This window comes from Metarhizium brunneum, chromosome 1 (genome assembly GCF_013426205.1).
Source record: "Metarhizium brunneum chromosome 1, complete sequence".
Lineage (NCBI taxonomy): Eukaryota > Fungi > Ascomycota > Sordariomycetes > Hypocreales > Clavicipitaceae > Metarhizium > Metarhizium brunneum.
The window spans coordinates 523,260-547,606 of NC_089422.1; the positions used below are offsets into that span (position 1 = coordinate 523,260).

Genomic DNA, 24,347 nt, shown 5'->3' on the forward strand with positions numbered 1-24,347 from the left:
ATGGTCATGTCAAAGCCACGTCAAAAAAAACAACAACGATGAAATACGCACAGCATCTGTCGACGTTGGAATCGCAATCCTCGATATTGGACAGCCTCTACCCTTTCAGTCGGCTCCGCTTCTGCGCACCGCCGCGTTCATCGCTACTCTTGCAGTGCTGCCATGAGAGCCAGAAGCAGCCACAGCAAGCAGCCACTGAAGCTGACTCAGCCCAAGAAGCGTCAAGTCCATCGGCCAATCACATCAAGACAGCCAAGAACAGAACCATCTACGCCGCCTACGAGCATCGAAACTTCAATCCTTGACGCTCGACAATGACACTTGTGACACTCCTTTACCTTGTCATTGGCTCTGTTCACCGCTCTTCTCTGCTGGTTGGTATCATTCGCCCGGCTTTTCTCCGTGCTGCAGCCTGCTGTGGATCTCTTCGATGTTCAATTCAATGTTGGTCTTGCTTTCCCCTTCAAAGGCTCCGATGCATCGTCACTAATGTTCGACTTTCCAGATGCGACTATTTGCTTTTTCGTCTGTTGCTGGAATAGCATTTGTCGGCAAAAACATGCCTCCGATTTTATAGACACCAACTTCGGCATGTCGTCGCAAGTCCATTTTTTTCAGCCAATCACTTCGCCCACGGTCGCGTGCATCATTCGCATCTCGGCCCCTGGCTTTGAAACTGTCCGGCCGCGGACAAGATTATCCCGTTGTGCCCCGCCGATGGTATTCCTCCGCAACATTGAACGTGGCGGCCGCGGAGAACAGCCAAGTCCGCCGCTAACCAAGTCCGACTGCGTGATGAGGACGATGCCGTTTCAGGCTCCCTCTCCCTGTCGCAGCGGCATGACGTACATCTCTCAGCCTGCGCCGACGTCCTCTTCTTCTTCAACAAGAGCATGCGTCAACTTCAGACATGTACTGAATGCTTCACAGAGATGCCACCAACTCTTGGTTAACTCTGTCCAAGCATCTTTGAACACATCTCAATTCCAGCTGGTATGCTGCTCCAAGGTCTGGTCGTGGCTGGAGGAGCCAGCTACGTCCTTCAAAAGAAAGCACCACACTACTCACTCGGCTTTTGGACAACTGCATTCGCTTTCCTCTTCATTTACTTCACCCTCGCCCAGACATGGCGCATCATTGTCTACCCACGCTTCTTCAGTCCTCTTCGGCACTTGCCGCGCCCTGGCGGTGGACACTGGCTCTGGGACCAAACCATGAGGATCCTCAAGGAGCCTACAGGCAGTCCCTTGCGTGATTGGATTGACAATGTGCCAAACACTGGTTTAATCACATACTCTACCTGGTTCGAGCCGCGAGTACTCGTGACCAATCCCAAAGGCCTCGCCGAGGTTCTTGTGACCAAAAACTACGACTTTGAGAAGCCGAAGCAGTTTAGCCAATCTCTAGGAAGATTCCTAGGCATGGGCATATTGTTTGCCGAGGGTGATGAACACAAGCGACAACGGAAAAACCTGATGCCTGCCTTTGCTTTCCGTCACATCAAGGACCTGTACCCAACCTTTTGGAGCAAGTCGCGGGAGATGGCTCAGGTTCTGTCTGCTACCATCAAGGCAAAGCCCGACGCCGGCCTAGCGGCAGAGGAGAAGATCAATGCCGATGCCGATGCCGTTCAACATGCGCCTGGGGCCATTGAGGTATACGACTGGAGCTCTCGTGCCACGCTCGACATCATTGGCGTGTCAGGCATGGACCGCGACTTCAACTCCCTCAACGACCCTGCAAATAAGCTCAACCAAACCTACAAGACCATCTTCAACACAGGCAGAGTGGGAAGGTTCATTAGACTTCTGGCAATATTCGTTCCCATCCGACTCCTCCGCCTCCTGCCGTTGAAGCGCAATGCTGACATGACTGCAGCCAGCTCTTACATCAAGCAAGTTTGCCGGGATCTCATTGCGGGAAAACGAGAGAGACTCCATGTTGAGAAGCAGCGCTCCAAGGCAGACATTGATATTCTTTCTGTTGCACTCGAATCCGGCGGCTTTAGTGACGAAGATCTCGTTAACCAAATGATGACTTTTCTCCTCGCGGGACACGAAACGACTGCCACGGCAATGGCCTGGGCCGTGTACGAGCTCTGCAAACGCCCCGAAACCCAACAGAAATTACGCGACCAAGTTCGCTCCAAACTCCCTTCGCTTGAAGACGACATCACTGCCGCGGAAATCGACAACTGTTCTTACTTGCAAGCCTTCTGCAACGAAGTTCTCCGAGTGTGGTCTCCCGTTCCCCTGACCCTGCGTGTCGCCGCAAGGGACACCAGCATTCTGGGCCAATTCATCCCAAAGGGCACTCCTGTGATTCTTTGTCCATGGGCCGTGAACTTATCCGAGCAGCTCTGGGGCGCAGATGCCAAAAAATTCAAGCCAGAGCGCTGGCTCGACGCCAATGGCCATACAAACAACCGCGGATCCGCAGACTCTAACTACTCTTTCATGACATTTTTACACGGTCCGCGAAGCTGTATTGGCCAGAAGTTTGCACAGGCTGAGTTTGCGTGCCTGGTTGCGGCTTGGGTGAGCAGATTTGAGACGAGATTCGAGGATGGAGGACCGCTGGCTAGGGGAGAAGAGCCGGACTTTGCCACGGAAATCACGACGAAGCCAAAGGGGGGATTGTGGGTGCAGTTGAAGGAGATTGAGGGACGTCGTCAAGAGGCTTGATAACAGGAATTGGCCGTCGCCCAAGAAGTACTGACGCAATCCGCCAAGTTCACCTAGGAGCGCTATCCAATTTTTTTCTTGAAATTGTGAATGGGACACGGCAAGGGTGTTTTCCTTTAAGTAGCCGGTTAGATTTCAATGTATACGGAGTCGCTGCTCAACAGTTTTGTGTATTTGGGTGATGCCTATGTCGTCTCTGCACTTCCCTCACTCATACATGTTGCACGTCACGGTTTCAAGTTTCATCACTCACATACAATACGATTAGGTACCTGGCTATTGCGAACCATGCTAACATGCTATTGCATATCGATGTGTATTTCATAATGGGGAAACAGATTTTGTCAGACTGTAGAATCTCACTTCGCCCAAGTTGCGTAAATGGCGGGTTAAACCATGCATACGCAAGCGAGGCACTGCACAGAATCCTACTGCTACGTATTCCAAGATCTTCCAGAAGCACATTCTCTCGGCCTTGAATGTTTAAAGAGAATTGGTCGAGATTCTGCGAATAGAGAGCAACATGGCTGCATTCTACTATTGTTACACGGAAATCGCCCTGTTACACAGGGGCTACGGTCACGAGACCTAGGGCAAAGTCCCTCGCCGACTTCTTGTATTTAAAGAGGTCTTTGGTTAATGAGGCCTTGAGAAAAACCAAGGACCTTTGATTCCAAAAATTTTTCTTAGCTGAATTGAGCTAAATTGCTCCAAGCCCTCTATTGAGCCCTTGTCACAACTCTAGCCCACCCCAACTAAGCTTCATATTGCATGTGCAATTATTTAGATGACTCAGACGATAGTAGATGTTAGCAGAGCTTTAATTTTTGGAAACATTCCTCAATCACAAGGTAATCCAGCAGTGGCCGCCAAGCCTAGTCCAGGTCCAAATTTCAGCATCTACTTTCCTCTTTAAACAAAGGCACTCAAGATCCGATATGCTTTACATTATACTGCTTTATGTACAATTCTTAAGCGAGTAGCGGTGCCTGGCAGCAAATTCAATTGCCTGTTTTGGCTTTCAAGCCGACTAGGAATCTTGACCATGCCTGTTCCTATTGTAGAGCAGGTATAGGCGTACGGTAGTATGAGGTAGATTGACTCTGAAATGACATTGACAGTTTCTGTGGTGGCATTTTGACGCAGGGGGACGCCCATTTCTGAATTTGATTTTGCGTCCCTGAAAAACGACTACTGCGTAGTATCGCCGAAAAGTCTGACGCCACAGGCCCTGCTGAGCACGACATTGTCGGCAGAAATGAGTCTCTGATAGAATGACTCGAGCGTCTGTCTGCAAATGTATAAAAACATTCGAATTCCAGGGTACATAGATTGAATGCCAACGGCTTATCCACTGTTCAAGGCGATCCATAGCTACTCGGTGACATTGTTTGAATTTCTCCACAGAGATGCAACACAACTTAGTCATGGGAACAGGGCGGTTTTGAACGGGGCCACTTGTTACTAAAACGGTATCAGTTGTGGAGGGAGAGTCCTGGGGAGGTTTGTAAAGGATTCCGAATCTGGGGTCTAGACCGTCTGCCTCGCCGGTTTCAATGGAATCTATGGGGGCGTAATGGCTCGGTAATAGAGCGCGTTGTTATTATTGACAACCAGTATCTAGGGAGCGGAAAGTATTCGAACACCATTTCGACAGATTGTATTCCACTCTTCCGCGGGCAGGGGCAGCTACTATCGTCCGAAAAGAGAGAACAGGCCCTCGTCGCCCGCTTCGCTTCGGCGGCGTCTGCTCGGTTGTTGAGATGGACCATCTCCGCGGGCCGTTCTGCCAGGCTTACACGGACGCATTGGGCAGGCCGTCTATGAGGACGTGCTGCTGGGGCTGGGCGAGGTTCCCTTCTGGCATTTAATATCAACCTATTAGAGATGCTTGCAGCTTAAACGACATGCGGCGAATACTTGAATACTTGTGGGCCTGGAGAATGCTATATTCTAGTCGGCCGCGAGCGGCTTCATATTGCGATAAGAACCTGTACCCATTTTGATTAGCAAATCGTGAAGATTCATGAGATTGAATTGTGAATCAACATACGACTGACAGTCTGGTCGTACGCAGATGACAGGTCACAGGCGCTGGACGGCAACACATCTGCCCCGTGAGCACTTGCAAGATATTTCTTCAAAAAGTAAAACATAGTGTCTTGTATTATATCAGAATAATGTCAAGAGGTCGCTGAATGCCAGGTGAGACAACATGTAAAGAGGGTATGTAGAGCCATGGAAGACTTGCCGACAAAAAACCATGTCTATTGATTATGTTATGAATAAAAATTATATTTTTTCAAAAGTACAAGATGCCAGAAGAAAAGAAATTAATGTGGAAAATCAATACATTGCGTCACCTCCAAGAATGACAACTCCAGTCCCAATATCAACTACAATGAAAACAAGCTAGGCGTCGAGGCCATGTGCATCAGAAATTCAAACATTTTGACCCTCTCTGTCAATTTTCAGTCCCATGACTCTGTTATTATTTTCTCCAGCTGTTTGTCTCGGAGACTTTGGACGCAACGCCGCTCAACTCGGGTTCTTTTTCCGCCATGTTCTCCTTCTTCTCCCTGATTACTTTCCAAGCCGGCACGCTCTCCGTCACCCGGAGGTGCTGCCGTGCAAAGAAGACTGCGTACTGGTAAATGGTCCAATATACGCTCGCCACCGTCACAAACGTCATGACAAACTTGATGACGAAAAAGGCCGGAAACGCCAGCCAGGAGACTCGCTCATTCTTGGAACTCCCTCGTCTTAGAAGACTCAGATGAATCACGTTGAACCAAATGGAGAGCACAAAATTCGCCAAGATGGTTCCGAACCACAAAATCAGCGTCAAGCGCCAGTGGGCTATCATGGCGACGGGGAGGAAGACCGGGGTGAACAGTTTGATGAGCGTGTCGTAGATTTCTCCCAAGACGTACATCTTTGTAATGAGGACTCGCCAGCCCAGGCGCCAGCTGAATATCAGATACAAGGTGTTTGCCCAGATGCGAAAGAGGTAGAAGAAGCTCCAGCGGAAGAAGCGCTGCTGGACGACGGACATTTCGCCGTAGCCACCCCTCGAGTCTTTCGCGCGACAGAAGAACCAGTCCGGGAAAAGACGCGGCGGGGTCTCGGTTTCGACAAAGACCGACGAGCTCATGAGGATGCGGTAGCCGGCAGCTCTCGCCGTATGGCCGAGCCACCAGTCCTCGGAAATGCTGTACCCCGGATGAGCGCGCAGAATCTTCTCCAGAACATCGCGGCGCCACAGCGCAATAGCACCATGCGGGAAGACGGTGCTGCCGTACTTGGACTGAAACACCTTGGTCAATCCCGCGATCTTGTACTCGAGATCCTGGGCCTGCTGGACGATTGTCCCGCGAGACGAGTTCGACCCCACGCTCTTAATGGTATACCCAACACACGCGACGTTCTCGTGGCCAGGGCCATTGAACCACTTTGTCAGTATGGGCAGGCTGGGGGGCAGCAGGACGTCGTCGTCTATCAGCAGGCAGTACTGGAACTCCTTGCCCAGCGTCACGCCGACGAACTCGGCGGTGATCTTGCTGCCGACGGGGAGCCAAAAGTGCCGCACGCCAAACTCGTCGCATATATCGGCCGTGTTGTCCAGCGGCACGGTCGAGTTGCCGTTAGCCACGACGAAGATTTGCTTGGGGCCGAATATCGCCAGGCACGCGGGCAGCGTGGTGCGCAGCGTCTCGGCCGCCTTGTAGCATGGGATGATGACGCAGCACTGGGACACGGCCGACTCCTCGGGTTCCCTTGGTTCTTGCCGGGAGACTTGGAAGGTGCAGAGGAACTGGGGCAGGATATTGCGAATCATGCCCGCGGCGAGAAAGGCGACAAGGCCCGCGATGTGATGCTGGCCTACCTGGCCTTGGTACCAGCGCCAGAACCAGACCACGGTGCCGGGCCAGAGGGGCCAGCCGACGAGGACGAAGTAGATGAGCGCGGCGAGGAGTAAGAAGTAGAATGCCCTGAAGGCCATCTTTGCTTTGAAACTAGGTACCGTGTGTTTCTGCTTGTCGTCCATGAGCCTTGTCAGTGTCTCGAATTCGGCATCATCGAGGGTTGGTTGCTCAAAGGGCAGTTTCTTCGTCTTATTCATGATATTCCTGACCATGTAGCGCGGCGAATTTGACGACGTGGCGTGGAAGGGTTTAAAGTCGGTGTATTTCGCCTGGTTGGGCTTCTGCGGCCATGGCTGGACGTGCTCGACTCTGTCCTCGGAAGAAGGACGCGCATCATGGTCGTGTTTGGCAGCAAAAATCTCACTCGAGGCAATAACACCACCGCCATCAGGGCCGTGAGTTGAGTCTCTGTCGGAAAGGAGCGGCGAATCTTGCGACTTGTCACACGGCAAGAAGGCAGCTTGCGGCCGTGTCACGCGCAACTCAGACTCATCTTGCTCACAGCTTTCTCTGCCTAACTTGTGAGTTGCTGAAGACATGGCAAAGTCATTGAGGCACTATATCGCGCCTATTCTGAAGCTAGCGGGTGGAAACCATCAAAGAGAAACAAGGAAGAAAAGGTCTAGCAGCGATCTAGCAATGACATGGAGTGCCTCATTTTGAGTCAGATATTTGAACTATGGCTACTCCGTAGCTGGCTTCGTATGAGGGCGAATGATAGGTAGTCGGCGACATATATAACATTACTTATACGCTATATCTCAGGCACATATGTCGTATGACCATGTCCGGGCGACTTGTTTCCACATCAGGGTCCTATCTCCCTTGCATACTCTACTCCCTTCGTGGAAATTTTCTGCGCCGGCCCTCCCTTGGAGACCGTTTGCGTTGGGACCGGCTTTACTGGCACGGCTTTACCGCGACGGCTGGGCGCGAAAGATAATCTCGTTTCGGGCCTGACTCGTAACGCCGCTCCAACTGAGGTTATATTAGTCGTACGACTTTGGTCGGTTGCGCTTAACGCAGAGCATTGCCAAGAACGCTTCTTGCACAGGTTATCCGAATCCGCTCTCCCTCATTCCAAGCCTGGGCGATGCGGTTACCTTATCCAGGCAACATGGGCGACTGGGCTTGATCGCGACCGGAGATCTAGCCACCATGACCCTAGCATCGCGTTTTAATGACATCGTCAGATATGACCCGCCTGAGAAGGATTCGGGCGAGCTTTGGAGTATTTCGCTATTGTCCAATAGTTCGGTTTCGTCAAACGTTGAGGGCGTCGCCAATCTATAAAGTCCAAGATGCGGTCAAGGCTCCCTTTTTGTGCTATATCGCGATCAAAACATTCGCCAAGCAATCTAATAACTCTACATTTGGTGTTGTGTCACCTCGGCAAGAGAAATTTCTTCACATTTCACCAGTCAAATATAATTTTGGTAAGATTTCTATGGTTATGGCTTTTACTCCGGCAGTGGACACGGCAAGCTGACTTGAATTTTGAACACAAGACTGCCGCTTTCGAAAAGAGACAGACCAAAGTGAACATAGTCCGAGACACTCACATCAGAAACAATGCCCGCGCCGATCCCAATCTCTCCATCCACCGAGGTTCTGCTTCGCTGTTCCGAGGCCGCCGACGTGCGGCTACAGCAATACACCAAGGGACCTCGGGAAGCCGAGATTGTCGTGGCCGTCGTCGGAGTCGGCTACGTCGGGAGGCGGCTTGTGCAGTCCTTTTCGACCCAGTTCAAGGTCATTGCCTACGACATCTCGTCTGCGACGCTCCGTTCCGCAAGACGTGAGCTGTCCAGCGGCGCCAATGTCAAGTACACGACGTGTCCGATGGACATGAAGCAGGCTACTCACTTTCTGATATCCGTGCCAACTCTGGTCAACACAGACGCATCCATCAATACAACACATATCAAGGACGCCATCAACACCGTGGCCACAGTTGCTCAACAGGGCTCGACTGTTGTCCTAGAGAGCTCTGTAGCCATCGGCATGACGAGAAGCCTCCTCGGCCCTATTGCCGTCTCATACGGCTTGTATGCCGGCATGTCTCCGGAGCGCGTGGACCCTGGCCGCACGAATCCCCCGTGCGCGAGCATTCCCAAAATTATATCTGGACTTGACGACGCGGTGCCGGGCTCGCTCGCCTCCATCGAGCAGGCATATGGACAGGTATTCAGCAGGCTGGTCCCGGTTTCTTCCCCCGAGGTGGCGGAGATGACTAAACTCTACGAGAACTGCCAACGGATGATGTGTATAGCCTTTGTGAATGAGATGGCTGATGCCGCTCTGTCGCACGGCATTGATCCATATGAGGTTTCAAGAGCCGCCGCCACCAAACCCTTTGGATATGCGCCCTTCTCACCGTCGGTGGGCGTCGGTGGTCACTGCATCCCCGTAAACCCTTACTATCTATTATCCAATAGCTCTTTTCCGCTCTTGCAGGCCGCCACGGAGGCCATGGCCGCCCGCCCGGCACAGATTGCCAGGCGAACTGTGGAGGATTTGAAGCTTTCAGCTACCATGGATGGCTTAGAGAAAGGTCGAGTCCTTGTTGTGGGCGTGGGCTTCAAGGCCGGTCAGTCAGTGTTGAGTTATTCCCCCGGCGTGGCGCTCTTGAACGCGCTGCATGAGCAAGGACAGGTTGAAGTGAACTTTGCCGATCCTCTTGTCTCACAAGAGGACCTGCCTCATGTCACACGGCTGAGTGAAGCTGAATGGAACCAGAAAACCTTGGAAACATTTGACGCCATTATTATATGCGTGAAGCAGCCCGGCCTGGATTATCAAGTTTTACAACACTTGAGCGGTGTAAGGGTTGACATTTGGTGCGAGTAGGAGATTTCATTATAAATATATATATTGCGTGTAACAAGGAAGAGGCCAATTGTCGGCAACGACGAGTCCTGTATCGAATATACTTCTTTCAGATTCCCTCTAGACATAGTGATGCGCGCTGCGGCCTATGTTCAACTTCTGCAAAGCAGGGCGGACTGTGGGCGAGGATAGCATCTAATCTATTGGTTACACAATCACCGATAGCTTAATGCCCTTGTTGCGGATTCTATGCCGGAGGGACAGTCTTCAAGTGCTGTGACACATCTGAACTCCAGGTCTGCGTGCCAGGCAGTATAGATGCCGCCACCGCCCAAAGGCAGCATTGCGGGATACTACCTAAGACATCCCCGCGGCGTCTGACTCATGTAGAATGTATAAATGTGTAGCTGAAAAGACCCCGCAGCTGGTGTGAGGGGTTTCAAGCTGAAAAAGAAGCAGGACATGCAGGCGAGGTTGAAGAGGAGTCATATGCAGAGCAATATGCTGTGACCGGCCATACAATGCAACGCTTGTCAGGCCGGAATACTTCGGCTCTTCTCGGGATGAAAAGCGACGGAAATAAAGTGATGGTACGAAATACCATGTTCCTTTTCAACAATATTTGTCGAAAAAAAGGTACATGCCCGTACGCGTTCATCGGCCATCAACCTCAACTCTGTTGCAATTCCGGAAATAGAAGCCTTTCAGGCTTGCACTGCCCAGGTTTCTGATACATTGTATGTGAAACAAGGTAACGGAAATTTTCGTCATTGGTTGGTCGGCTCCCGACCCTGCTTGAGACATGTCCACAAGTCGGTGATGAGAAGCTATTAGTCCAAGTCTCTGCTGCCCATTTTCCTTATTCGTCAACAGCGGCATAGATAGTAATATGACGTTGCTCAGCGTATGTTGCAATTGGGCCTTGCAATGTCACAACGGCAAGCTGTAGAGAGTCTAGGGTGCATCACGTCACCTCGTAGCACATGCTCTTTTGTATTGTCGAGCTTTTTGCCGTGTCGTGATGTCGATATGCTTGTCGACATCAATGGCCACCTGTCATAAAGTACAGAATTGTTCTTTCCAAGTTATGAATTTGTATCTGTGCGAGAGGGAGAGCAAGAGACGGACAGACAAGCAAGATTTGACGTTTGGCTCCAATATGCTACCAGACACATGTGTAGCCCATCCTACCACGACGGCATGCAAGACTTGTCATAATGCGGCAGTGGACAATCCAGGACAGGTAGGTGAGCAGTAGTCGACTCATCTATTCCGTACGCCCGCACAGATGAGAGGTTCGTATTTGCGCAATGGGTGCCCGATGATCCATGTCTCAAAAGCCTCGGTTGAAGACAAAAGTCCATTTGACAGACGGCAGACAGATGTCTTGGTGTGACGACGCACTGGCACAATGGTCTGCGTGATGGTGGTGACGATGCAACTTGATACCCCCCTCGAGATATGCATGGTTGAAACTTGAATGACTCTTGAGGAGCGACTCTTGACTCTTGAGTCTTGATTCTTCAAGACTGGCTGTCACGTGCCCCGAGATTGGTTGGATATTTAACGACGACGACGACATCTTCTCTTGTCCGCCTCGGTTCGAAAACCAACACGACTCCTTTCCCGTTTCTTTCCTGCTCACAGTCGCAGTGGCACTACCCTCGTAATTCTTTCCCCAAACGCCTTCACCATCGCAGCCATGTCCAGCATCACACGCACCGTAGAGGTTGGGCCAAACCCAACTGAATGGTATGGCACGATGATCGTGAAGGGCATCAAGTACAGTGATGGTAGTCAAGTGGCCATTGACAAGTTCCTCGGCATCGCATTCACGTCTCCCGCCGCTGTTGACAAAGATGCCTTCAACGTGTCTGTAAGTCCTTGGCAGGATGTCAAGGCAGAGGTCATCAATGAACCAATTGACGCGTCGACGTGTCTCGTCACGGCGAAACTCAACTTCGAAAAGAGCTACAAGTTCAACGCGTCCGACACAATAACAATTGGCGTCGAGGCCGACCTGAGAGATCATCCTGAGCCCTACACGGAATCTGTCAGGCTCGGCGCCGACGCGGTTCCCAACGTCAACGGGACTGTGGTGATTACAACGGCAGATGCCCCGAATCCGGCGCTCGAGTCCCGAGAGGTGACCTTGTCGTTTGCACAAGGCTCACGAAACTTCACTGCTACCGCACTGCCCGGAAAAACCACGTCGATTCAAATTCCATACGGCAAATACGTTGTGTCGAGCTCAGAGCTCACGACTGCGGACGAAACCGTTGTCGCGACGTCTGAGGTTTCGCCCTCGTCTCTGCCCGTCGACGCTGACCAAGAAGTTGCTGTCAAGGTCACTTTTGGCTCGGTCCAAACGTACGGCGCCATAGATGTATCGATTGGAGACATTCCGTCTCTCGAGTCTGAGATGGTCCATGTGTACCTGACGCGTGACGGCAGCCAATTCACGGACTTTTACAGCAAAGACAACGAGACAACGTCACTGCGGCGACTTCCGGACTCGGGAAACGTCCAAGTTTCCATCCATGCCATTACACTAAATAATGTTCAATACGGCTTTTCCACCAAGAGTCTGGATCTCGCTGCCCAACTTTTCACCGTCACGTTTGGCCAAAGTGACGTTACAGCTTCGCCCGTGGATACCACAGGCTTTGTTGAACTGCCTATTGTGATGCAATCAGATGGTGTCACGTCAGATCAGGATGTGTCGCTCCGCATGGCATCAGATGAGCTCATCTACACCCAAAAGGTTCCAGCCAAGGCAGGCACCACGCCGTTCTCGGTACCTGTAGCTCCGGGAGAGTACCAACTTCAAGACTCCAGCTTCGTCGTAAGCGGAACCGTCTATGCTGTCAACGGCCCAAGCACCTTGACGGTTGCGAAAGACGGTAGCACACAGCTCAATCTGGAGCTGGTGAAGGGAGCCAATCTCCACGTCAAAGGTTTCCCCGACGTCTTGGCGTTCGGCGGTCTCGCAGACATGACTCCAACCAACGCAGATGACTTTGTCGCGGCACGCGCCTCGTCCGTCTTCAAGTATGCCGGCAACGACGGTGCCGGCGACAGCGGTAGCTTCTTGACAGACGATCCTGCCACCACGCGCACTATTCAACTCGCGCGCGACATCGAGGCTAAACTCGGAGACGGGAGCTCCGTGCTGCCCATCATGATTTCCTACACGGTCAACCTTTCCCTGGGCGACATTTACACGAAGCTGCAGGACACGACTGGCCTCACGCACAGCTTCGCCAATCTGATTCTGTCACTCAATATATGCAACACCTTCATCGATCAGGACCATCCCGTGCCCGCGGGCTTCATTGTCAACGCCGACTTCCTCGGAGAGGGCCAGAAGGAGAATCTGGTCGACTACGCCATGCCCGTCAGAGAACCATTACAAGGCGCACTTGACCACTGGAGCGTCAAGGCAACCATTCCCGATTCCATCAACGACACGTTTGCCGGCTATACTCTAGCCGTGAACTGGCTCGTCCGCACCGTCGCACCCGCCGCCACGTTTGGCTGGCAAGTCAATATCTGGGGCGGCGGCACTTCCACTTGGATCTACGACTCGGGGCCCGGTGATCAGCAACCGCTCGACCAGGCCAAGCAGACGGCCGACTACATCAAGAAACTCGGCACCTACGCCAGCGGCGACTACACGCCCGACTTCCTCGCCGTGGACCGGTACGAAGCCGACGACTGGACTGTGCGTGCCTACGTCCCCGGGTACTTCTACGGCCCGTACGAATGGCGTCGCTACTACGACTTTGTCAGGTATCTCGGCCTCGAGCTGCAGGTGCCCGTGGCGCCGTGGCAGATTCCGACGAGCCACGCGCCGCTCGTCATGGACGCCGTCGCGAGCGACTTTGATTCGCAGCACTGGGGCACCGGAGGCAGCTACCTGCTGGGCGATGCCGACGTCGGTTCCGACATTGGCAACATCAACCCGACGGTGCTGGACCTGGAGCTCAATGCGACGCTCATCAAGGCCAAGACTGCCAGGGAGGTCTGGCAGCGCGGCGAGCCGTTCGATCTGACACAGCCGGCGTACCAGGACTTTCCGGTGCGTGGTATATTCGCGGTCCTGCTGGGAGGAGGCTCGACGACTGGCATTATCTCGACTGTTGGCAATGCGGGGGAGTGGGTGGCCGGCAGGCTTCGCGCGTACGCGGACAATCCTATCCCGCTTGATAAATATCCCGTTGAAGCGTCTGGCTCCGGGGGCGCTCGTGTCGGGGCCATTGCCAGAAGGCGTGTTCTGAGGAAGTGAGTGTCGTGGGTTGATGCTGGCAGAATGAATTACAGAGATTGAAACATGACGGGGCGGCTTTTGTTTCCTTGCTGGGGGACTTGTATTACGAGATTGGTGCTGGTGAGCTGAGGGTTCTTGACGAGGAACAAACACTCCTTTTCGGCTGGAAATATAATCATAATAGCGTGCGAAGTAACTGAATGCTAGGGGTCTAATTGCAAAGATATTCAGGTTAATCTGGAGCACTATGCGGACTTTATGCCGGGCAGTCCGTAGTACCTGACCACGACCAACTACTCTTTATTAGGCCTTGGTATATTCGTATATATATTTCTGCAGACAGATGTATCTTACCGTAGGTTGTAAATTCTGGGGTTTGTGGTCAACTGATACTGTCTAGCGACATTCAAGTGCTCCCAGTTTCAATAACTATTGGTGGATTAAAATGTGCATAAACACTACAGCCTGAGGTGCCTTTTTGTTTCCTGGCTTCAGTTTCGTGGTAATTAAAGGCAGTTGGTGCATATTGACCACATGGCTAATACAGAGAATTCCATCCACATGATGTATAGCAAGTTTACATATGGCATCCTAGATGTTAATTCAGGAACACCTGGGCGTAGCACTTGTAGTCCACTCATTAGGCACTCATTCAAGTATCTTAAATTCTCAAGTACATCGCGGCGACGCAAACCGGAGATGTTGACTGTGCATCAAATCTTCTCTTCCATGGCCCATGACTGAATTTCTGCCTAGGTGTCATGTCAGGCTGCGTACAATGTTTTCAGCAACTAGTTTGCTTTTGAAGGGGGTGGTCCCTAATTTGCCCGTTGGCCGTATTTCGAGCTCGTTGGCGATGTAACAGTCGGAAGTAAGAAGCGTTGAAATGACCACGTGCAGATCAGATCCCCGGCCATCTCGTTATACACTTTAATATATTACAATATCTAAGTGTATGCCGCGTGGTTAGGCCACGCTACGGCTAAAACATAGAGTGACTAGATGTCTTACATGACTATCTGGCTCATTTTTCTTTATTGTATTCATCAACTTGAGTGATATTACGTAGTGCATACTTTTCGATGGGTAATATTATGCCAGACTGTACATTCATCACCGACTTGAGACATGGCCACATTTCGGTCGGCATTGGACCCTGGTGGAAATCTTCCTTTGGTGAGGTAGCCCTCGCCTTAACCTGTGGCTGGCTGTGTTTCTTCATCCGACGCAGTTCAACCCGCCACCGTCTCCAAATCTCACCAGATGCTGGCGAGCTTGTGGAGTGACTACCAATAACCTGCCAGAACGACGGCATGGCGTGTTCACCAAGATTAATTCCAGACATAAGAAATGAAAACACGACCAAGGTTGGTTCTTTATACCCATCCTTTAAACTAGCAGGGCTGATTCAGCAAGCGAATTAAACTTGTCTCATCACAAAGATGGCCCCGATTGCTCCAAGACAGGGTGTGAAATCCGAGTGTACACAATGGTTTCCTGCCAATTTTAGCCCAAGACATTTCTGCCTGCTGTAAACGGCGAGCCCATCACAATATATCGCTGGTTCTGACGATTCTTTATTCACATTATTACCCCCGGTGGCCTATGTCCGCATGTTGATTCGTCTCACCTTATATATCGCACGGTGTTGACTCCAGCCCATTCTGTAAAGTTTTCTTGATGCAGGGACTAGGCGCACGGATCGTATTGCATTGTTCATTTTCACAATGAAGAAGCACGGCAGAAATAGTCTGACTGCCGTGGGCATGGCTATCTTGGCCAAACTTCCAGGTTTGTTAAGTAACACCCTGTAGTGAATCAGAAAGGCTAAACTTTTTCAGATACTCTTGCGTCGCTCAATCTACCCATCACGGACATGTTTACACATGGCGCAGTGAACATTGACATTGGATTGCCTGATACTCAGTACACGCTGCTGTTTGACCCGGGTTCATCCAATACATGGATTGGTGCTCAGAAGGCATATGTCATCACCTCATCCAGCCAGGAGACGTCTGATTCTGTGGCCGTAACCTATGGTTCCGGCAGCTTTTCCGGGCTCGAGTACAACGACATCTTGACTATAAGCGGAGCCGACTTTAATCAGAGTATCGGAGTGGCAAATACAACTACTGGAGTCACTGAAGTTGACGGGCTTCTTGGTTTAGGTCCCACCGACCTCACCCTGGGGACTCTGACTCCGGATAAGAGCCAGACGATTCCCACCGTTCCAGATAATTTATTCTCACAGGGACATGTTGAAAGCGCAACTGTCACCATTGTCAAGCAAGCCATCACCTTTGGCTCAACGTCTCTGACAAACGTCACGTACGCCCCTATTACAGAAGTCGCAGTGGCCAAGACATTTTGGGGATTTGATGCCAGCGTTGCCTACGGCGACAGCAGCTTGTTGTCAGCTAAAGCCGGCATCATTGACCATGGCTCTACGGCAACGTTGCTGTCTACCAGCAGCTTCAACCACCTGCTGAATCTAACAGGAGCAACTGTAGACGATAATACAGGCCTCCCGGTTCTTTCGTCGTGCTCTGCATTGGATCCTATGATTTTGACACTGGCAGGCGTCAACATCACCATCCCCGTCGACATATACAGGTGGCCCGCCGACAACAACACTGCTATTGGGGGCGACAAGAATAAATGCTACCTTGCCATTAGCAACATTGGCACTTCCTTTGAAAACCTCTCGCAAAGACCAAACCTTCAGTTTCGGAAGTCTTCGTTTTCGGGAAACCAAGCTGATGAGGACAATGTCAGTTTTATCCTCGGGTACACCACCTTGAAACACTTTGGTGTTGTTCTCGACAAAGAAAATTCGCTCATCGGCATGACGAGCCAGGTCATGGAGGCTCGATAGTGGGAATCGTCTGCCTAAACTCGCAATAAATGACTTGCGCCGCGTTCACGGAGTTGGCTGCAAGCGCTTGGGAGACAACACCATGATGGGCAACTAGTCAGTTCCAACAAACATAATTCACTTACGTCTTCAGGAAAGCATTATTGGTCAGGACTCAGGAAAGGGGAATCCAGTTCGCTGTAGTTCCGGCAAAGTCCAGGACTCTACTAATATCTTACTTTTGATCATAAATTTCTTTAATACAAAATGCCAACTCCCCGGGGTGATTCGGGTATTGGGTCGAAAAACACGTGCTCAATGTGACCTGATAATATGAAGAAATAGGTTGGACAATGAAATCAGCGAGCCTGTGCTGGGACATTTGTGACTCGGCATGTCGCGCGACAGCATGGCCTGTGAGGGCAAGGGGCTATTTCCGCAAATTACTAATTTGAAGTGCCTATTCCTCGAAGACTGAGACGTGCTTTATGTCCTATTACCACGTCCCTCAGACCCTGCAAGGTCAGCGAATGGATTCGTTGCTTGAACCGCCACGCTTCTACCTGACAATGTCATTGTCATGTAACGTCGGGTATCAGCACTTCTGCATTGGCTACATATGCACTCTGTATATTCCGTACTCGGTGCAGAGGCGGCTCTTGCCGATGTGGCATACTTCTGAGCGAATCCCCTTCTTCCCGTCGCGTGAGTCGCAGAAACAATGGGCTTGCTAAGGAGATTGGCACCATCCCAAGCAACCAGCCGGTGCTTGTTCTGTGGCCCCTGGAGCTACATCAAACTATTTGCAACCAGGCTACTCCGTAGTTTAGCAGCGTTTCAATCTCCCACTCGTACATTCTCTGAAGAGCCAATACCGTGATTCTTTCATGTTGCAGCCTGCACCGCGCCTCAAAGACCTGATGTAATGCTCAGTGACCTGGGAGATGCCTTAAGGAAGAGACGTCAAGTTGAGGCCTGACACGCAGCCAGGGCGGAGCAATTACTCGCTCCGTTTTTTTTTCATAATCCATAGCACAATACGTAGTAGACTGTATGGAGGACTCAGTTGATCTCCTATCATGATCACCATAGCTGCTTTTCCCTTGCTCCATGGCGTTTGGAGTCGTTGGCAACGGAATAGCACAGCCACAGCCACGCATCTCGCCAGGGTCCCGGCTCGGTACCCCATACATTCTCCACTTTGGATCGGCGTGATCTCTTAGTCATCTGCGTGGCTCGTGCGAGAGATCTCACGTGATCTGGTCATTGAAAAGAAAATTGTACCGCAAAATATTTCCTTTCCGTCCCTCAACATTTTTCTTCCTCTCAGCCAACACCGCTACGGCGCTGCATCGCATCCCCGATGGCGCTTTGGCCCAGATCAGAAGAGTCCTCCTCTACCCAGGCCGAGTAAGTTGTTGCCATTCTCCTGTTTTTGCTATTTTCTGTGACCATTATGATGAATTTTCCCTTGTGAAATTACCGCGGCTTATGACACTCGTCAGAGTGGCCTGATTACGAACATTACTCAACTATTTCCTGATTTTGTGTATCTTCCACTATTTCATCTCGCGAGACATGTACCATGTTCAGAGTGGTTGCTAACAACTGTCCAGTTTCCAGATATGCCGTTGACAACGGACCGAACTTGTATTTTCACCGACTGACGTAGCAACCCACCATTTGTCGATATAGTTCTATCAGCTCCTCATCCATATTTTCTCTGTAGGGTACAATCCGTTTGTGTATCGCAGATATACATTCGTTGGGTATCCCAAAACTGGAAGTTCTTTGTGGCCACCTTGTGTTTAGATACTTCAAGCGGCTTCGGCTTCTAGCTAGTCCCAAAAAAACATTTTGCATGCTCTCTGACACTATGTATCGTTCCATGTGATTGCAGTTGCCGCCGCGTACGCACTTGACTGTTGAGAAATGTGAATCAAGCCAACGAATCTTTCTTACGAGGAGAGCACTCGGACCTCGCAATCTCGTTGTTCAGTTTGCTTGCTTCCGACAACCATTTTAGACTTTTATAATCTCTTATCGACTGCCCGTATGAAGTGAAACGGTGATGGCTGGGAAACTCTTCCATGAAGATCATTGGCTTTCTACGTGCAATGGGTGCAAGATGATCCTTGGAGAAATTTTGTCTCGTCGCATTGCAAGGATCTATGCGCGGCCAGCGAGCGTTGGTCACGGCCAACTCCAATTATAACGCTTTGGCAAGCAGTATCGGACAACCACGGAGTCATGTTCGACTCAAGGAGCGAATATCAGCACGGACAAAATCAACAACTCAAAGAAAAGTCACGAAACTAAGCTGGCTGGTCTATTCACACCCCATACAACAATTGATAACATCGCCGTTGGAAATAAATTACAGCGTGACCTACCCTATGGCCAGATTGCACCAGACTCTTGTGGTGCTGATTCGGCGATGCAGACCGGAGCCCCCTGGTATTAACCCACGGCTCGGGCGTCTGCCTAATTAACCCATTCACTGAATCTCACATGGCAGTCCGACCAGCCAGACGATTTTCCCGCCAGGCGCGGATCCTGTGGGCTTTGCGGCGTCGTTGATTTCGGAAGTGACGCAGCACACAAAAGCAAAAATGACAGTTTACAGACGTTAGGCGCATGCACTCCGTACCTACGCAGGCAATGAAACGCTGACTGTACTTGGGTACTATATGCATGGATGATATGATCGTCCGCGTCTTCAGTAAGCCGTGGTATGTCGTTGTGAGGATTGCGTGCCCTGTCCCGTGCCGTCTACAGCCAGGGGAGTCAGTGCACGCCGAGACATCGCCGCCAGATCGACACGACGGCGATGAAGAGGGGAGGCTGAAAATTATCAATCTTGTTTTATGGCAGATCGCAGACGCCACCCGTACATACAACACGCCTCCTGTTATTGCACGCCAACCTGTCTGGTGGCACACACCTGAGAAATACTCCGTAGTCTCAGCGGAGATCAACACATGCGGAGTATGTCTTGTACGAATGATCGAATATGACTGAAATGATGCTGCGCGGTATGGCGGTAATGAGGGAGTGGGCAAACTCGCCCAACACTTAATACTTGAGCCACTTCTTGTCAACACGGGCATACAATTTACTCCCATGCCAAAGACGACCTTCCTTACTACCCCTTTACCCATTACTAGCTCTCACCGCAGCCAGCCATGTCTACGCTCATCTCAGCAGACAACGAGTGGTCCCCGCTCAAGGCCGTCATTGTCGGCCGGGCAGAGCACTCGGCCTTCCCGTCTGAGCCACGGGCCGTGTTCGAGGCGAGCATGCCAGCCGAGCACGTCGACGAGTTCCGGCCGGGAAACCCGTTCCCCGCCGACATTGTGGCCAAGGCGCAGGAGGAGCTGGACAACCTGGCGGCGGTGCTGCAGCAGCACGGCGTCAAGGTCTACCGCCCGGACGAGGTGGACTGGCTCAAGGTCGGGGGCTACACGGGGTCGATGCCGCGCGACACGCTGATGACGGTGGGCAACACGCTCATCGAGTCCCCCTTTGCGTGGGCCTGCCGCCGGCGCGAGGTCGAGCTCGGCTACTCGAGCATCCTGCGCGAGCTGTCGTCGGGCGGCGGCGGCGCGGCACGCATCTGCCGGGCGCCGACCATCATCGGCAAGGACACCATCTACGACCAGGCCGTGGTGGACGGCACGCGCGCGCCCAACGGCAGCCCCAGCTGGACCATCAACAACACGCGGCCGGCGGCCGACGTGGCCGACTTCATGCGGCTGGGCAAGACGCTCGTCGGGCAGCTGAGCCACGTCACCAACATGAAGGGCGTCGAGTACCTCCGCGCGCAGGTGCCCGACGGCTACTCGGTCGAGGTGCTGCGCACGACCGACGACCACGCCATGCACATTGACACGACGATCCTGCCGCTGCGCCGCGGCCTGGCCGTGTACAACCCGGAGCGCGTGTCCGAGGCCGAGCTGCGCCGGCACGCCGTCTTTGCCGGCTGGGACCTCCGGCCGTGCCCGATCAAGCCCAAGCCGCGCGCGCCCCCGAGCCCGCCCATGTACATGTGCTCGCCGTGGCTGGTGCTCAACGCGCTGAGCCTCAACGAGAGGCAGATCTTTGTCGAGGAGCACGACGTCGAGTTTGCCGACTGGCTCCGCGACGAGTTTGGCATGGAGCCCATCATGCTGCCGTTTCAGCACGTCAATTGTCTCGGAGGCTCGTTTCACTGCGCAACGGTGGACTTGGTGCGCGGGTAGGAGGATCCGGGTGGGACAGAGTAGCAGTAGCCGGCTATGAAACTGTGTTGATAGTCAAAGAATCACAGTGTGCCCAGAAGTTTTGTTGCACAATGTCAAGTGTGCTGCTGCGACGCGGTGAGCCCAATGTAGCACATGGTCTGGGTGACGGCTCTCACAGGCCAGCGGGGGTGACTGGATCGGCTATTGATGCGGCGTAACAATCTGCCATGTATGCAGGTATTTCCCGAAATAGCATTGAGTCTGGTATGAGTTTATTTGATACTTCATCGCTGGAGGCGGGTCCAAGGGCATGCTTTTTTCCCCGTTCTTCTTTTGCAACCAGGCAAGTCTTAGCGGGATCCATTAAACGGCCCAAGAAAAAAAATACGGCACCTGGGGTAAAATAATATCCCTCATGTCTCGCCTACTCCATCGGAATCGCAACAGAGGAAGGCGTTGTCAACAGAAATGAGCCGCCAGTGTCCGGTTTGCGCAGCCAGAAAACCCCGTGGCGAACAGTTGGTCGCAATATTTTGCCTGGTTTGTCTCCGGCCGCAGCAAACGAGACCAGACAGACGTGCAAGTCTCAGTTACGTACTCCGTATACGCAAACACAAGACATGTTGTGATGTGTCGTTGCGGTCGATCCCTGCCATGGAAAGAGGGACATGCGGAACAAAGGCAAGCATGGACCCACCGTTGCCGATTGACTGGCGGAGCAGATCTTTTTTCCCTCTTTTGAAACCAATTGGCGCCAATTGAGGGCTCTCGTCAATGGTGTGAAAAGTGTGAATGTCCAATGCTGGCCCGCCTCATGGTGATGAGAGGGACAAAAAGAAACGTCGACGGTTGAAATAAAACTAAAACCTGCTTCCCTTTTCCGGCATGGTCAGTCGGTTCCCAACAGGTGAAGACTGACATGGATGCACAAACCCGTCAAGCGGCGCTCACTAGCTGGCGTTGCATGTGACCAATGACGCCAAGCCTGTCACAAACAATGCTGTGCAATGACATGCAACCCCTGGCGGCTCGGCAGCTGTCAACTACTAGTCTCTTGGCGCTCGGGCACAGCTGCCTTTCTGCACGACGGCCACACCGGGGATCTAGGCATGTAGTTGCATATGCACATACAGAGGATACGCCCCAGAGATCCGCATATGCAATCAGTTCAATATCAAGTTGGATTGGGATGTGCAGGTTGGCGGCTGGCGTAGCACCCAGACGGCAGTGGCCCCGCTGCCGCCCAGAGATCAATTGATCGCCATGTCCCGAAGCCACGGGGCCGCGTGGGGGTTCGCGGGAAACGTCAACTCCGACCCAAACACCTCGGGGCGTTCCTGCAACACATCTGTCATGGGCACGTCACTTTTCCCCCCTTCTTTTTCGCGCCACTACCATCTTGTCCTGAATCGGAACCAGCCCGAGACTGGCCCCTTTTGCCGTATCGGTCGCGACCTTTTGTGCCGCGACGCCGCCATGTCGTGATGCCGTGAGAAGATGACGACTGTCGGAGCAGCATGGTAGCGCCAGAAAAGCCCCTTTCCCTGTTATCCTATTCTGTCGTCCCCCGCAGCTTGCTGACCGAACCATTGACCGCCCCTTGGCAGCATGATGCGCGAGACGAGAGTCGAGACACTCTGCCTCTCCCATCATCCTCCGACAGCGTCATCAACAACAAACCTTGACCGCCGCGCTCGCCTCACGGCACCGGATTCCACCGTATTTTTCTATCCCCTCCTCATGAGGGGCGCAGGGTTTCAAGTCAAAATGGGAAAAACATTCCTGGCGACGTTCCAATCCGCTTCATAGCAAAAAGCACCCACCGTCCGGGTCCTCACCCCAGCGCTCGTCCAAGACGCCCGCCGATGGAACCCGTAGAAGATGTCCTCTACGGAACGGTAAGTCTCCCCCCTCAACCGCGGCCCTTGGCGCCAGGCAGCAAATTCACACGGCCCAGTTCGCCGGCATGCTGGGCAAATACATCGAGTACCCCTTCGACACAGTCAAGGTGCGCCTCCAGAGCCAGCCGGACCAGCTGCCCCTCCGCTACGCAGGCCCGTTCGACTGCTTCCGCCAGTTCCTCAAGTCCCACGGCGCGCTAGGCCTGTACCACGGCATCAGCGTGCCGCTGGTCGGCGCCGCCCTCGAGACCAGCAGCCTGTTCGCCCTGGAAAGCGCAGGCCGCGAGGTGCTGTACGCGTGCGGGCTGGCGTCCCGAGGCGAGCGGCTGCCGCTGCCCGCGCTCCTGGCCACGGGCGCCTTCGCGGGCGCCCTCGCCTCCTTCGTCCTCAACCCCGTCGAGCTGGTCAAGTGCCGGATCCAGGCGCCGGCCGACGCCGCCGCGGGGCCCCTCGGCGTCATCCGGGACGTGTTCCGCCACGGGGGCCTGCTCGGCTTCTGGCGCGGCCAGGTGGGCACGCTGATCAGGGAGACGGGCGGCGGCGCGGCTTGGTTCGGCGCCAAGGAGGCCGTGACGGCCGCGTTCTACGCCCGGGCACAACAGTCTGCCGCGTCGCCCTCGCAGAGGGAGGATATTCTGCGCAGGCCGCTGCCGCTGTGGCAGCAGGCTGTGGCTGGCGCCTCGGCCGGCGTCTCGTACAACCTCTTGTTCTTCCCGGCCGACACTATCAAGTCCCGGGTGCAGACGCGGGCCGGGGGCGGGCTGCGCGTGGTGGAGGAGCGTCAACTTACCTTTTGGCGCGAGGGCCTGGCTCTTTGGCGGGGCTACGGGCTGCGCGGCTTGTATCGCGGCTGTGGCATCACATGTCTCCGGTCCGCGCCTAGCTCGGCATTCATCTTCATGTCGTTTGACGGCTTGAAACGTGTCTTTCCGCTGCACTGAGTCCCGCAGCCGCCTCGCGTCACATGTCGTGGTGGTTTACCGTCCGGGGCGGGAGACAAGAAGTTGTGTGGGTGGGAGTGTGACTGAGACAGTATGTAGCGGCGAGAGTCATGGTAACATGACGGGTTAGTGCTAGATCCTGCGTCAGCCCTGCCCATATTGCACATATATTATCACGCCTTGTTCCGTGCAACGGGCCAATTGTCTCTCTTTGTATTCTAGTGCGTAGCTAGCTGCCAGCTCGTCGGATTTGGAGCCTGTACAGGAGTACAAGACTTCCTACTTGGGGGTTTGATGATGAGGAATCTTAAATGTCGGGTTATACCTCGCAAAGTGGTGAATGAAGTAAGACATTGGACCCTTTCATAATGCTCTTGCTGTTGAATTCAATATTATGTCTGCTATTTATAGTCATTCCGTTTCTGGGGTGTTTCTGCGAGGAGTGATAAGTCGTCTGGTGTGCAAAGCCTCTAGTATCAATTTTGCGAGGTTGGATTTACATAGTCTTGCTCCACATGGATGGTTTAAGATTCTGCCATGTGGATCATTTCTTCCTTTTTAGACTGCGGACATACTAGGCTTTCGGGTGGGAGTATTAGAACATCTTACGGAGCAGAAAACAATGCGATGAGCTTGTTGTGGTGAGCCGTGCCCATGTACACGGCAGGCGGGTGGAGGACCAGAGCCATGGATGGTCAGCGTAGCACACAAGGATTCCT

General features: G+C 52.8%; 8 protein-coding genes across 8 annotated transcripts; 6 read left to right on the plus strand and 2 right to left on the minus strand.

Moving 5' to 3' along the window:
- Positions 1 to 995: 995 nt before the first annotated feature.
- Positions 996 to 2,684, plus strand: FUM15_0 (Cytochrome P450 monooxygenase FUM15; the record flags this gene model as incomplete). The annotated part of the gene is made up of 1 exon (XM_014687419.1): positions 996 to 2,684. The coding sequence occupies one exon, from the start codon at positions 996 to 998 to the stop codon at positions 2,682 to 2,684; it is 1,689 nt and encodes a 562-aa protein (XP_014542905.1).
- A 1,953-nt stretch (positions 2,685 to 4,637) lies between these two features.
- G6M90_00g001730 (uncharacterized protein) lies at positions 4,638 to 4,840 on the minus strand (the record flags this gene model as incomplete). The annotated part of the gene is made up of 2 exons (XM_066129515.1): positions 4,638 to 4,675; positions 4,738 to 4,840. 2 exons carry the CDS (start codon positions 4,838 to 4,840, stop codon positions 4,638 to 4,640), a joined length of 141 nt encoding a protein of 46 aa, XP_065985928.1.
- A 335-nt stretch (positions 4,841 to 5,175) lies between these two features.
- On the minus strand, positions 5,176 to 7,149 carry G6M90_00g001740 (uncharacterized protein; the record flags this gene model as incomplete). The annotated part of the gene is made up of 1 exon (XM_014687418.1): positions 5,176 to 7,149. One exon carries the CDS (start codon positions 7,147 to 7,149, stop codon positions 5,176 to 5,178), a length of 1,974 nt encoding a protein of 657 aa, XP_014542904.1.
- A 1,033-nt stretch (positions 7,150 to 8,182) lies between these two features.
- wbpA_0 (UDP-N-acetyl-D-glucosamine 6-dehydrogenase) lies at positions 8,183 to 9,460 on the plus strand (the record flags this gene model as incomplete). Its single annotated transcript, XM_014687417.1, has 1 exon — positions 8,183 to 9,460. One exon carries the CDS (start codon positions 8,183 to 8,185, stop codon positions 9,458 to 9,460), a length of 1,278 nt encoding a protein of 425 aa, XP_014542903.1.
- Positions 9,461 to 11,141: 1,681 nt separating this feature from the next.
- G6M90_00g001760 (uncharacterized protein) lies at positions 11,142 to 13,727 on the plus strand (the record flags this gene model as incomplete). Its single annotated transcript, XM_014687416.1, has 1 exon — positions 11,142 to 13,727. The coding sequence occupies one exon, from the start codon at positions 11,142 to 11,144 to the stop codon at positions 13,725 to 13,727; it is 2,586 nt and encodes an 861-aa protein (XP_014542902.1).
- A 1,709-nt stretch (positions 13,728 to 15,436) lies between these two features.
- CARP (Polyporopepsin) lies at positions 15,437 to 16,584 on the plus strand (the record flags this gene model as incomplete). Its single annotated transcript, XM_014687415.1, has 2 exons — positions 15,437 to 15,500; positions 15,551 to 16,584. 2 exons carry the CDS (start codon positions 15,437 to 15,439, stop codon positions 16,582 to 16,584), a joined length of 1,098 nt encoding a protein of 365 aa, XP_014542901.1.
- Positions 16,585 to 19,748: 3,164 nt separating this feature from the next.
- On the plus strand, positions 19,749 to 20,804 carry GATM (Glycine amidinotransferase; the record flags this gene model as incomplete). Its single annotated transcript, XM_014687414.1, has 1 exon — positions 19,749 to 20,804. The coding sequence occupies one exon, from the start codon at positions 19,749 to 19,751 to the stop codon at positions 20,802 to 20,804; it is 1,056 nt and encodes a 351-aa protein (XP_014542900.1).
- A 1,847-nt stretch (positions 20,805 to 22,651) lies between these two features.
- arg-13_0 (Amino-acid transporter arg-13) lies at positions 22,652 to 23,628 on the plus strand (the record flags this gene model as incomplete). Its single annotated transcript, XM_014687413.2, has 2 exons — positions 22,652 to 22,684; positions 22,744 to 23,628. The coding sequence occupies 2 exons, from the start codon at positions 22,652 to 22,654 to the stop codon at positions 23,626 to 23,628; spliced, it is 918 nt and encodes a 305-aa protein (XP_014542899.2).
- Positions 23,629 to 24,347: the final 719 nt, after the last annotated feature.